The sequence below is a fragment of the Rhagoletis pomonella genome, unplaced genomic scaffold, assembly GCF_013731165.1.
Source record: "Rhagoletis pomonella isolate Grant_MI unplaced genomic scaffold, Rhpom_1.0 Rhpom_scaffold_00004, whole genome shotgun sequence".
NCBI classification, from domain to species: domain Eukaryota; kingdom Metazoa; phylum Arthropoda; class Insecta; order Diptera; family Tephritidae; genus Rhagoletis; species Rhagoletis pomonella.
In genome coordinates this window covers 57,448,762-57,462,918 of record NW_023458558.1, presented here as the reverse complement: position 1 = coordinate 57,462,918, position 14,157 = coordinate 57,448,762, and the positions used below count along the sequence as shown (strand labels likewise).

Here is a 14,157-nt window from a genome sequence, read left to right as displayed (position 1 = left end):
GCACATTTCCCTGAATTTTTTAAATCATTTTTAAATTACTGACCTCAGAGTGAAAAACTATAACGGCAATTTTACTTTATTTGCCCCATAGTTTCGCGAATATATTGATATTTGTGTTTAAAGTTTACTGTCGCGCGGTGTTATATGTATAATGAGCTCGACATTTATAAAAAAAATATTAATTATTAAATAAAAAAGAAATATAGCCAATACTGGTCAAGAAAAGGAGTTTCTATTATTGCCATTAGTGCAAATTACAAATCCCGAAAATCCCGGGATAACTTGCCAAGAATACCGGGATTTTCGAGACCTTAAAAAGTCCGGCATCCCGGGATCCCTGTTTTAACATTCCTAATCTCGACCCTGCCACTACCTAACGAGTCCATTTATGGCAAAAATGTTTCTTTTTTCGCGGGAATCGCCCATATGTCGATATGCCACAGAAAAATATGGTTATCTATAAACTTATTTCGCTATATTACTCAAAAACATGAAATTTTGGATTGTGCCCTGATTTGCCAGCGATATATGCATACATCAATATGTATCACATCGTTGCGAATTTTTTTTTGTATTGCCTTCACTAAGCTCCATTCACTTTTTCTGAAATACGAGCCTAAAAATTTAAAAGTTGGCATGCAATATTTTATGTCTAAATACTAATTTTGAATAGATCATTGCCAAATTTAAGTTCGAAAAAATGCATCATTATGCAGACCGTGTGTACAATAAGTCGAACCTTATAATTTAGATGCTTTTGTTTGATCCATTTATTTATGCATTTCCAATTGAAATATTTGTTAAATAGGTGATTTGTTGGGCGGCAGATTGGATTTGTAATATCTTTTATGCTCTACGCATTGTTATTGTAATCATTAAAAATAATGCAAATTTTTGGGGTATTGTTATTATGATTTTATGTTTAACAATGCTTGGTGGCTTAATGCGTGTCGCATATGTTTTCGAAGTGGTAAATGCTTTATTTAGCCTGAGAAGCCAAACAGAAGAGGACTGTCACTTTGGTGTGACATTCAATTTACTGCTCGCTCATCCCAGCGCATCAACCGTATAACCTAACAAATGGAAAATGTTTAAGTATTCATATATTTAATGAATGTTGGCGACTATGTTGTTGATTAGTATAAAAAGCAAGGAGTGGCTGCAGTTGATCAACAGTCAAACTCGAGTGGTCTTTACCTTAAGACAACAATTCACTTAACCTAACTTAGCAGCAAACTAAGCATTAATATGAAGATCTTTGTGGTACGTGATTAAAAAATATATACGTATATTTGAAGTGCTACAGTTTTTAAAAGTGTATTAAAATATGTAAAATATGTAAAAAAGCTGAAGGTTTTAAAATTGAGTGTAGAGTTTATATTATGAAGAGAAAAATAAGACAGTACATAGTAAGATGCCAAACTTTGGCACATAATTATAAAGAGTGAAGAGCGTGATCGAGCCAAAAAAAAACACTTACATTTTGCATAAAATTTATTCCATTTGAAAAGACCTTACATGACTGAGTTCAAACCATAGCCAACTTACGAGAATCTTTTCTAAAACATTAGTGGATGACGAACTTCGGTTCCGTTTAATCGACATTTTACTTATAACCAAAGATAAAACTTAAAAAAAAATGCAAAATAATAGCAAATCGGAGCTTAATTTTGGATTTAAAATATACGTGTATACGTGCATATGTACATATCGTCACCTGAGTGGAAGATCGACCTATCTTGGCAGCCAGTTCCAAAACGCCCTGTCTCAGAAAATTTTTCAAGAATGCCCTACATCAGAATTTGATTGAATAACGCCCTATTTCAGAATTTTATTGAAAAACGTCATACCTCAGCAGCCGATTCTTGAAAAGTATTCTGAGATAGGGCGTTTTCGAGCTGGCTGTCCGGATAGTTCGATCTTCCACTCAGGTGTCGATATGTAGTTAGTATGAATATATTTATGATCCTTACAAGCAAATTAGCAAGCAAACTGATAAATCTGCTGACTTTATTTTCCCTATACAGCCTCTTTCGCTGGCATTGGCAACACTGGCATACGCCGACATTTCTCTACATAACGGCTACAATAACAATAATCAATGGCAGCATCCACCCTACAACCCTGGTTTCCAACAACCGCTAATCATGCACTTGCTGCAACAACAAATGCCAGGCAGTATTGGCAATCCGATGCAAATCACCCAACCGAGTCAGCAATATTTACCCATGCTACAACAACAAAGGCAACCATTACCAGCACTGCAGCCATTGTATCCCGTGCCACCACAAAAGCTTGCACCCCTACCCATGCCAGCCAATTTCCCTGCACCAGCTGGCTTCCGATTGCCACTCGCACCAATTAGTATCGCCAAACAACAACGCCGTTCACGTCAACGTGTCAAGGTCGCTAAGAAACCTATAGTGACTAAAAGTTTCTTCATACACACAGCACCTGAAGATAACGAAGATGAGTTACGCGAAGAATTGAACCATTTAGCCGCACAACCACGCAAACATTATAATGTTCTATTTGTGAAAACACCAGCACAGACCAGCAAGGTTGCTGCTGTAAATCTGGCCAAGGCACTCAAAGAGGAGAAAACTGTTGTTTATGTGCTGGCGAAGAAGACTTCTGCTACCGATTTACAAGAGGCCATTCAGGAGGAGCCACAGCAGATTAACAAACCCGAAGTGTTCTTCATCAAGTATCGCACACCTGAGGAGGCCGCCAATGCACAGCGTCAAATTCAATCGCAATATGACAGTTTAGGCGGCACTTCCACCATTACCGATGAAGGTTTAGCGCCGGTAACTTCAGTTGTGGGTTCGCTCGATGCGCCAGAGGAGGAAGAGGACGAAGATGAACAACAATTGGGTCAGCAACCGTTGCTTCAGCAGCAGCAGGATACGGCTGCGCAATACGAGGATCAACCTTCGAATGCCATCAATCCGGCTGCTCCTCAGTACTTACCACCAGCGAAACAGTAATAAAGATCTCCATTTTGTCAACGAATGCTTAATGTTATTTTTTATGAATTTGTTGTTGCATACCACTTAGTATACGAAAATATTTACAGAGTTCAAGAATCAGCAACAATGCTCGATTGTTATTTTAGATTTAAGTCAACATATGCATTAGATCATTAAATTAAAACTTTTAAACAAAATACGCTCTTATATTAAACATTAAATACATACATAAAATATAAAAATGTTACCTACACATCAATCTTTTTTATAGTTGTTAGCGAATTAAAGTCTTACCCACGATTCCTGCGAAGGGTATACAATGATGTATCACAAATGGTTTAGGGATTTTATCTAGCCGTTAATTTGAAACCAAAACATCTAAAATCACAAACAATTTTACTGTAATAGACCGCCTAAGCACCTCAAAGAGAAAATAATTAACTTTCAAATTTTTTTCTTCATGTTAAATTAGCTGATAAAACCTGATCCGAAGACGACTAGTTCGTTAACTTGTATGAGTTATTTGCAGAACTTTCCACTTCGACAACTACGAGCAACTTTTATCATCTAGCCGAGCCTTGCGAACTTGCCCAACAGATCCTTGGAAGTTCTTTTAGATCTCACACCTCTTCAAATTGATGTGTGTACAGACTCAGGTGAACTTGGCTATACTAAGGGTGACGGGTACCAACATCGTCGCAGCAGGATTTCTTAGTAGTATTAGTAGAAACAGTGCCCTGAACACTGATGGTTCATTGACTGAAGGGTGTACCGGGATAGGTATAATTGAATTGAGGTTGAATTTCTCGAAATCTATATAACATATGTAAAATTTTAAGGCGGAAACTTAATATCAAGCGGAACTACCGAAATCAGAACAGTGCGATCTTGCACTAAGGCGCTCATCACGTGACATCTAAATTGGGGATGGAGTGCCTTGACAAGCTGAATACTCTTGGTTTCACCAATCGACTTTAGGTCCTCTGAAGAGAACGAGTAACCGAAAAACTTACGAAGAAATGAGCATAAACCCCTTCAATTGGCCGAGAGGCCTCCTGTGACGTAGGAAAGGGGGCACTCTCTACCCTGGTCCGGCTGGAGGAAGAGGCTCCAGGGCATTTCAAATCAATTTTGGGCACACGTAATCCATAAAGCCTTATATAATCTTATCCAAGAATTATTTAAGAATTATTACAGGAATTCTGACAGGGCACTGCAGGCTGAACTATCACCTGCAGCGATGTAGATTTTGCAGAACGGCTGTCAAAACTGCACGGCGCCCGTCCGGCACTGATGCGCAAACCCAAAAGACACTTGGTTAAATATTTAGTAACCGAGGGCGTAGTGAAATCCAGAGACCTAGGCTCAATACCAAAGTTTCTCTCGGATGTTGTGTTAACAAACACACAGGGGGCACAATCGATCTTCAGGTCGCAGTGCTTTACCCCAAAAATAATAAGAATTGAAATTTAAAAACTATTATGAAATTATGCGAATGCTGACCAGCTGCCCACTAGGAGGTGCTGAGTCATAGAAGCACAATTAACAAACTATTTAATAGATTTGCACAAAAAAAAAACTAGTTTAAAGGTAGTTTAGACACTGCTTGGATATTACACAGTCTATTTGGATCTCTTCAAGTAACTACTACTAGATATTGACTTTGGAAGGCGATGTGCATGGGAATCTATACATTTTACACTGCAGTTTGCCTTTGAGGAGCTTTTCTTACACATTTTGGTAAAATTATTAATCCCTTAGAAACGCAGTATCATAGTCAGAGGTGGGCACTGTCACAAGGAAGTGGGAATGTGTTAGTTTTCCTAATTACTTTCAAATTAACGAAATGTTTTCCATCTATAAGCAGTGACCAGTATCGCCTCCTCTAGTCGACGTCTTAAATATTTGTGCTCTATAATGTGGTCCAGTTCTGTATTCAAGGCAAATAAATCTTAAAACCGAGCGACCGACGGGGTTCCGTAATCAAATTGCCCTTGGGTAACAAAGTCAGCATTGAAACCTGGGAGAATATGAACACGAGCCCTTAGTAGAAGACGACGGATTCGATATCCCAAAACGTGACTATGACGAGGTACGAATGGCTGCTGAAAAACTATAAAGCTGTTAGAGCTCACGGCCTACTATCTGAGCTAGCAGCTTACCTAGACGAGATTAAAATGTAACTCATACGCCCTGTACTTACTTTCAATTTCAACTTTTCCGTAAATAAATGGTACATCCAATATGGATCCACCATTTTGAATTTTTTTAATTTGATTTCAGATTCATAATCAGCGACTTTAAAAAACCCCAACTGTAAAGTTTTAAACGAATCCAATCGATTTTGCTTTTTTTTATCCGCCATATTGGGTCCGCCATTTCGAATGTTTCCAATCTTATTTCTGGTTCGTAATCAGCGACCCATATGCCCCCCGAGTAACGATTCTAAGTGAATCCGACAAATTCTATAAAAATCTTCCGCCATGTTGGATCCGCCATTTTGAATATCGAAATTATGATGCCACATTCGTGATCAGCGACCCTAAAGGGATTGGAATCCGTCTTGATCAAATAACTCAGAACTATTTTAACAAACTTAATGACAAATTTATTTACGCTTTTATGGACATGGCGTCTTCTAGGGGTCGCAGCATTTACGTAATACTGAATTTTCATTTCTGCCACGGTTTGTTTGATGCATCAAATAAATTCGCTAGTCTTTTGGCATGATTTACGTTAATTTTTATCTCATAGAATTTTGAACAGCGCTTTGGTCCGTTTGACATGGAACGTCCCATATATATGCGAATAAGTGAATACAGCACTGCGGACAAATATGCTAATTTACCAAACTTTGCTTTGTCACGGCAGGTCTTACCTTCGCTTGCATAAATGTCAATGACGAGGTAATGATAAGTTCTCCGCAAGGGTTCCCGACTTGCCGTATACTAAATACATTTTACAATAGATATAAGGCATAGCTCTAATTTTAGTATAAAAACTGAACTGTTTTCGTTATCAGGTAGTTACTACCACGCCACGCAATGTGTCAACACAAAATAATTGGTCTACTGCTTGTCCAAGTCGCCCTCCTCGCAGTGGTTCGCGGTCGCACTATTACAAAGGACGAGGATGAAGTCATCTATCCGCCGCAATCAAATCCTCGCATAGTGGGCGGTGAAGCGGCGCCTGAGGGATTCGCACCATACCAAATTTCCATGCAGAACCTTAAGGGTCGTCACTTCTGTGGTGGTGCTATTATCGACCAGCGTTGGATCATCACTGCCTCACATTGTGTTTCAGGAGCATCAGCTACAAAATTACAAATTTTCACAGGTGCACAAAATCTTAAAAACAACACTGGCAAATATTACTATCCCGATCGCATTGTGATGCACACGAGCTACAATCATCCACCATACGCCAACGATATTGCACTGTTGCATTTGAATGACACGATCGTGTTTGATGAACACACCCAGGCGGTAAAGTACGGTTATGAGTCATTGAAAAAAGATGACGAACTCGTGCTCACCGGTTGGGGTACAATGGCGTTGGGTGGGTCCATACCGGATATTTTGCAGACGCTGACTGTACGTGTGGTGCCATATGACGAATGCCGCAAGTCACATCCAGACAATCTATCCAACTATGTTGATGTAGGACATCTGTGTACTTTCAATGATAACGGTAAAGGCGCTTGTCATGGCGATTCAGGCGGTCCTTTGGTGCACAATGGCACCTTGGTGGCGTTAGTCAATTGGGGATTGCCCTGTGCGAAGGGATACCCAGATGTGCATGCAAGTGTGGCATACTATCATGATTTTATACGCACACATTTGAGTGCCACAACAGAGGCGACGGAGTGAAAAGTTGATATGTAATTGAGAGGTGCAGTTATAAAAATAACTGCTGTATATAAATAAATAAAAAAAAACTAATATTATTGCAGATAAATAAATGTGAGGCGATTCAATTAACTTAACACGACTTTTTTTATCGTATCTATTTACTTTTTGAATGAGCAAACCGTTACGTCAATATGTATGTATAAATAGAAAGTACCTCATCCCACTTCGTCGCTGAAACATAAGAAGTCGTAACTAACCTAAAATCCAAAATTCACTTTTTAATTGATTACGATGCCTTTCATTAAATTATAAGTTTTTTCTATATTAAGCTAACGAAACGCTTGTACTTTATATACGTGTGACCAGATAATCGCACAAAATGAGCAAAATTGCCTTTAAGAAAGGTTATAAAAAGTTAAAAGGCAGTGAAAAAACTAGTTAAAAAAGCGGCTTTGCTCTGAAAAATTCAACGCCACTTCTAAAAATTCAGGTGAGCGGTACTCATTAAATAGATTTTTAAATTTTGTTGCCCAAAGACCAAAGGCCTTTTTCTGATCTCTTTAAGCGAAAGATGGGGTACATTTTTACGAAATATTTAATGATGACGCTATACCAATTTAACCCCCCACCAGACACACAGCGATAAGCTGACCCCAATTATTCCTTTGTTTTCTAATAAAGTTTCCAAAGGTAAGATCTTACTTAAACACCCCTGCCTAAAAGGGTTTATTAAAAAGAGCTTCTAATTTTGCCGACTTCTTTTATAACATAAATAACACAGTTGCATACGTTTTGCTGTAAGAATTCACGAAAATTCAAAGTTTCAAAAAATTATGTAATTTTTGCATTGCTATGTATAAACGCGTTGATGAAAATTACTCATAAAATGTTAACATTGAATTCCCAAAAAAAAGGCCACGAAGCTAGACCTAAAATTTGGAGGCTAGAACAAAAATATTGTTACGATTATCCTTGAATACTTGACGGATTACCCAAAATCTCTTCGGTTCGTATCGCTGGATACTTAACTTAATTGTACAACAAACACTTTACAAACCTGGTCACACTGCTGTTTAGTATAGCCGATATTTGCAAGGTAAAAATGTTCGATGCCAAGAGGTATGCAATATTTAAGTAGGTTGTTTGTACTTCATTCATTCATACTTGATTCATTAACTTTTTCCTCTTCTTTCTTTCGATTCACAAGGACTAATAGGTAATATATTAAGCTGATAAAGTTAGCAAGACGAATTCTAGTATGTTATCGAGTTTATATAAGTCCGTAACATATAATTTTTTCCAAAAATAAATATTGCATTATTTCAAGGATATTCAAGGATAAAATTTTAAAAGGACATTTTCAATTTTCCTTATGCAACAAAAAAAATTGAATCTGTTTATATTCTACAAAAATGTCTATTTAATTTCATACGCACACTCTACCTAACTACGCACATTTGAAACCTAAAAAACCAAAGAAAGTTTCTTACTATGTGCCGCACTGGATTTTCAACCAAGTACTACCTATGGAATACACTGAATAGAAAATCATTCTTATATTTTTTGGCAAATTCTAAAAATACTGCTTCTTTATTTTTGGTTTTCAGTACATAACTTAATGTAGTATAAAAAATTGGGTTTACATATTCGCTTCTGCATTAAGGTAGATCATTATAGTTTTTATCACACACATGTACTTACATATTGGCATATGTACGAGTATGCAAGCTTTTAAATCAATCCATGAAGAATTAAATTGTAACCTAAATAGTTGATCATTGTTGGCTTTTATCCACCCACACCTGCTTCTCCAACACCAAATCACCTCCAACTCAGCATGCGCTTGTACCTTCTATGGTACTTACTATCCAGTCATGAAAGTAAGACACACTGGCAAACGTATCGGGATAGCCCAAGGCACATGGCTCACCACCGTTGACAACACCAACCTGCACCTGATTGGCATCGACCAATGGACCGCCCGAGTCGTAGCTGCAGGCACCTTTTCCACTTTTGGTGGATGTGCAAATATGTCCATCGCCAAGAAATTTAGAATTCTTTACTGATTTTGTGCACTCAGTGTAATCCAAGTACTCCAAGCTAACTTTATTCAGATTGTTTATAGCATTACCCCACGCCTTCTGGCTGCCCCAACCGGTGAGCGCTAAGTCATCGCCATCCTGCAGCGTATTGTTGGTAGCCAATTGCACTGCCGCGGTATAGTTGTCAAACACAATTGGTTCAGTAAGGCGTACAAGCGCGATATCGTTGTGATACATTGGCGTATTGTAGAGGCAATGCACCTTGATGTCATCCACCAAGTAAACGGCGCCTGGGTTCTTCCACTCCACAGTGCCAGTGATGATCTTCAGATATTTCTTGGGCCAATCCATGCAATGGCCAGCCGTTAAAATCCATTGCGGTGCGATAATAGAACCGCCACACACATGTTCGCCGAATGTGTTCTGTATGGAAGCCTGATAGGGGGCGACACCCTTTTCTATCGCATAGCCGCCAATGATGCGACCTTCAATGGAGTTGCTATTCGTTACACGGCCAATATCACGCGCCGCACAACTTGTCCATAGCGCTAAAGCGCTCAGTAGAATAATTACGATTTTATACATTTCGTTCGCTTTAACTTTTATATGGCAATGTGTTGTTTACCTTACGGTAGCTCAAAATAATTTGAATTTACACAGTGGGGTGCTTCCACTTTTATAGCATAAATTTGGCACGCATATTGCTGCTGATAAGAGGTGACTGGTATTCGCGATACTGATATTAGATGGCGGAAGCATTCTTAGAGTGTTTTCGAATATTTTTCGGCGCTGCTTACGAGGGCGGCCCTTCATTATAGCCAATTCTCGAATGATAGAGCTAAACGCCAGTGATATGTTTGCTAAAATGATTAAGATCCGATGAAGTATAAGTAAATAATAAATCAGGCAATAATGGACAGTAATTTGATTAGTCATAACGCCTATAAATTAGTGGGTGATCAAGCATTTGTACGTTGGAAAACATTTAGTGTTGGTATGTAATGTTATTGCTGATTGAACTTTGAATGAATTAATGCAGCTATGACTAAATTTTATATGGACACTAAATCATTTTCAAAATCAAATTTCAAGTAGCTATTATTTATATTTTTTTTTTTACTGCCAAATATTTATATTCTTAAGAGTTGGTATTATTGCACGTACATATTTTATTGCTTGCAAAGCGAGAAACTTGAGGGATAGAAAACTTCAAATAAATTTTTATTTCGTCTAGACTAGATCCTACCTCTACCCACATACATTTGTATGTTTGTATGATTATACATATACAGTTAAAATCATTTATCTAGCGCTCATAAATCATTCAATTTTGGGTTTTTCTATATACAATATTTAGACTGAAGAAATCAAGGCTGGGGCTCAATACACAATATCGAAAAAAGTTGTATACAGATACAAAAAAAACTCCTAAGAGATTTTGGCGGAGTTCAAAAAAGCACGTCAGTCGTTTCTCTTCTGTGCACACTCTTTCTCCACTTGGTCTTTCCATCGCACTGCCACATACAACCATGGGCATATTGAGTGACTTATAGAGAGTGGTTTTCATACTTCGAGAGAGTACTTTACTTCTGCATTGCCTACTCAGTCCAACATGCTGACATTATTACCGCTGTTAATGCTCGTTCCCAAGTAAATGGAAATCTCTACTTTCTCGAAATTATAACTGTTAACAGTAACGTGGGTACCAAGGAGCGAATGCGCCGACTGTCATTTGTGGACAGAAGGTACTTTGTCTTGTCCTCATTGACCACCATACCCAATCAACTTGTTTCCTTATCCAACTTGGAAAAGTCAGAACGAACTTAAGGGTTCTTGTTGCCGCTGATGTGGATGTCATTGGTATACGCCACAAATTTCACGCTCTTGTAAAAATTGTTCCCGAGCATTTCATTTCTGCAGCTTATATTATCTTCACCAACATCACATTAAATAAATTACATGAAAGGGATTAACATTGACTGAAACTCACTTTGGTAGCAAACGGCTCGGAGAGGTTTTTCATAATTCTAACGGAGCTGGTGGTATTGCTCAACGGCATTTTACATAGCCCATATTATTTTCGCGAAGATACCAAATTAAGACATCGCGTCATATAGACAACTTCTTTTCGTGCTGTCGAAAGCGGCTTTGATTGCGCCTGTCGATCCTGTTCTCTCGAGTATTTTCCAAGATTTGGCGTATTGCGAATACCTGGTGTATGGTGGATTTTCCAGGTCTAAAACTAAACTAATAAGGCTAAATCAGTTCGTTGAAGGTTGGTTTCAGTATATCACGATCGATAAGACCTTGTAACCTATGCTTAGAAGGCTGAATCCGCAGTAGTTTGTGCGCACGGCGGGGTCGCCTTTCTTGTGGGGTGGACAAAGCATACCTAAATTTCAGTGCGTTCCGCTGACTATATTTTGCATAGGAGTTGATGCATGTACCATACCACCTCCTCGCCACCGTACTTGAAGAGCTCGGCTGCTGGCAGGCCGTCAACTCTAGCAGCTTTGTTATTTTTTAGTCGTTTAATCGCTATTGGCACATTGTCATGGTCAGGCGGTGGGACATCGACTCAATCGTCAACGGCTAGTGGCTTGGGTTCGTATTCTCCACTAATTTCTGTGCTGCTGCCATTCAATAGTTTTACGTAGGATTTGGACATCTCGCTTGTCTCTTCAGTTCCCTATAACGGTCCAACATGGCTCGCTTTGCGCCCGATCGCAGCGTGGTTTGGACGCAGCATCGTTTTTCTCTGCAGATTCTTGATTTTTCTCATCGTACCAGTTTTTCGTTTAGGCTCGCTAAAATCTGACTATTTCTTCGGCGGCGGTCCTTAATGAGCGGTAAATGTGATTCCACTGATCGCGTATGTCGGTTTGTTGAAGAGTTCTCTCTGAGAGCAGGCGGGAGAGTCGAGTGGCGAAGAAATTGGACGTCTGTTGTGATTGCAGTTTTTCGGCCTTGAGCTTTCCTGCTATTGTTGGAAACACATTTTTTGCCGTTCGGTATCTTGGATGCATAAAGATAGTGGTCCGAGTAGATGTTTGGCCCACGGAGTGTACGTACGTCTAGAACACTGGAAGCGTGCCTCCCGTCTATAACAACATGATCGATTTGGTTTCTCGCTTTTTGATTTGGAGACAGCCATGTTGCTTGATCCCTTCCTTACCCACTTTGGCATTGGAATCGCTAAGTACATTAATCCCGTTTTATAGGGGGCACGGTCGAATTTAATTTTATTACAAAAGTTTTATGAAATATTAAAATATTGGTGTCAGACGAAAGAGTGTTCAGAAGTCTTTAGTCTTAACATTTAGAATATTTACCTGTTTAAAAGTTAAATACAAATTATTTAATAAATTAAGTTAATTATTCAAAAATGGGTATCAGTCGAAATGATTTTGAAAAGCCTTCAACTTAACTAAGGAAATTAGGTACTTGAAATATATATCACAATATGAATGCGAGACGATAGATAGAGTCTTAAGAAGGATTTTGTTTAAATATTTTTTAAGAATGCTAAAAAAAGAAAAAATATTAAAATCTCTCATTTTTTTGCCTGAGTTTAAATATATTGAGTATTGAGTCAGATGCATATTATTTTGGTCATATAAACGACGTATAACTTACATTTTTATAATTTTTAATTCAATGAGTATATAAGAGCTAAGTTGATATGTATAGTTTCAGTAACTGAAATCCATTGTAAACTAAAGGTTTAATCTTTAACCAGACATGGAGAAACCGACCCTTAGAGCTGAATTTTGTACAGTGTAGTTAGCTGAGAAACAGCCAATAGATCTGCTATTTCACAACCATATCCAGTTTTGAAGCACTTAAACAGCAGCGCACTAATCTGCTTGAAACAAATCGCGCATTCGCAATAATTTCGAATTAGCGTTTGGTATACTTTGTTTATAGAGGCCCAATTTAAGCAAGTTATGACAGCTGAGACCGAAATTGAGCAACTGGATCCAGACATAGCGTAGCGTGCGACAATCAATCCTGACTATTGCATCTCCTTCGTGCACTCTGGGCAACGTGAGAAATTCATGTGCGAGATGCGGTAACCAATCCGAGTGGAACCTTGGGTCATGGCAGAAAGAGAGGGAGCTTCCGTAGGGCCACACCCACTTATTTGGTTGAAGGGCTCACTGAAGTCTACAGCGTCCGTTTCCCAGTAGGTGCGGTTGCAAGCTGGCGTCTGTCTTGGAACAAGCTGCTTACTTGGGAGCCAGCATTAACATCGGTAATAACGGCAGCATCGAAATTCAACGCAGAAAAATTTTTGCCAACAAGTGATACTTTAGACTGAGTAAGCAGTTAAGAAGTAAAGTCCCCTCTCGACGTACGAGAACCACGCTCTATAAGTCACTCATTATGCCCGTGTTGATATATGGCGCAGAAGGATGGACAATGACAGCGTCCGATGAGGCGGCTCTTGGAGTATTCGAGAGAAAGATTTTGCGGAAGATTTACGGGCATTTGCGCGTTGGCGACTGAGAGTACTGCAGACGATGGCACGATGGGCCGTATGAGCTTTACTACGATGTGGACATAGAGCAGCGAATTAAAATAGCGGCTCCGCTGGCTTGGTCATGTCGTTCGAATGGACACCGACGCTGCAGCTCTGAAAGTATTCAACTCAGAACCCGCTGGTGGTAGCAGAGGAAGAAAGAGATCCCCACTGCGATGGAAAGACCAAGTGGAGAAGGACTTGGCTTCACTTGGCATTTCCAATTGGCGTCAGTTGGCACAGAAGAAGAGCTACTGGCGTGCTTTGTTGAACTCGGCCAAAATTGCTTAGACGGTTACAGAGCCAATTTGACTGTTGCTGACTCACCTCATTGCGATTTTCACTCAATTTCTATGAAACTGCCACGTCTGTCACTACAAACGTTTGATGGAAAGTTCTCAGATTATAATAATTTTATAAAATCGTTTAATTTAGTCGTTAATAAGCAGGTTTCTTTGTAATCCATCGAAAAGTTTAATCAGCTAATCAAGAACCGATAATCCAGCGCTCGTATTCAAGGAAAACATAAGTACGTTTGTTTTTTAATTTACCCAGTGTATTATGGCCAAATACGAAATGGTATAAGCTTTTTAAAAATAATCTTAGTTTTGCATGAAATTTAAATTTTTGGTACTGTATACATATGGGAAAGTCTCTGGAACTTTGTGCTTTTGTGTCACTGACATTTAAATAAATTCTGTTAAAGTAATTTTATTTGTTATACAAAACTTGACCCATTTTTATTTTAATAACGTAATTTAAATTTTTAT

The 14,157-nt window shown here is 38.7% G+C and overlaps 3 protein-coding genes across 3 annotated transcripts; 2 read left to right on the top strand and 1 right to left on the bottom strand.

The window, feature by feature from the left end:
- The first annotated feature begins 283 nt into the window (after positions 1-283).
- LOC118737859 lies at positions 284-3,215 on the top strand. Its single transcript, XM_036468653.1, has 2 exons — positions 284-1,263; positions 2,028-3,215. The coding sequence occupies exons 1-2, from the start codon at positions 1,249-1,251 to the stop codon at positions 2,988-2,990; spliced, it is 978 nt and encodes a 325-aa protein (XP_036324546.1). The 5' UTR covers positions 284-1,248; the 3' UTR covers positions 2,991-3,215.
- A 1,166-nt stretch (positions 3,216-4,381) lies between these two features.
- Positions 4,382-6,933, top strand: LOC118737860 (chymotrypsin-1-like). Its single transcript, XM_036468654.1, has one exon. The coding sequence runs from the start codon at positions 6,017-6,019 to the stop codon at positions 6,839-6,841; it is 825 nt and encodes a 274-aa protein (XP_036324547.1). The 5' UTR covers positions 4,382-6,016; the 3' UTR covers positions 6,842-6,933.
- A 1,481-nt stretch (positions 6,934-8,414) lies between these two features.
- On the bottom strand, positions 8,415-9,515 carry LOC118738525 (chymotrypsin-1-like). The gene has a single exon (XM_036469461.1). It carries the CDS (start codon positions 9,448-9,450, stop codon positions 8,656-8,658), a length of 795 nt encoding a protein of 264 aa, XP_036325354.1. The 5' UTR covers positions 9,451-9,515; the 3' UTR covers positions 8,415-8,655.
- Between the last annotated feature and the right edge of the window lie 4,642 nt (positions 9,516-14,157).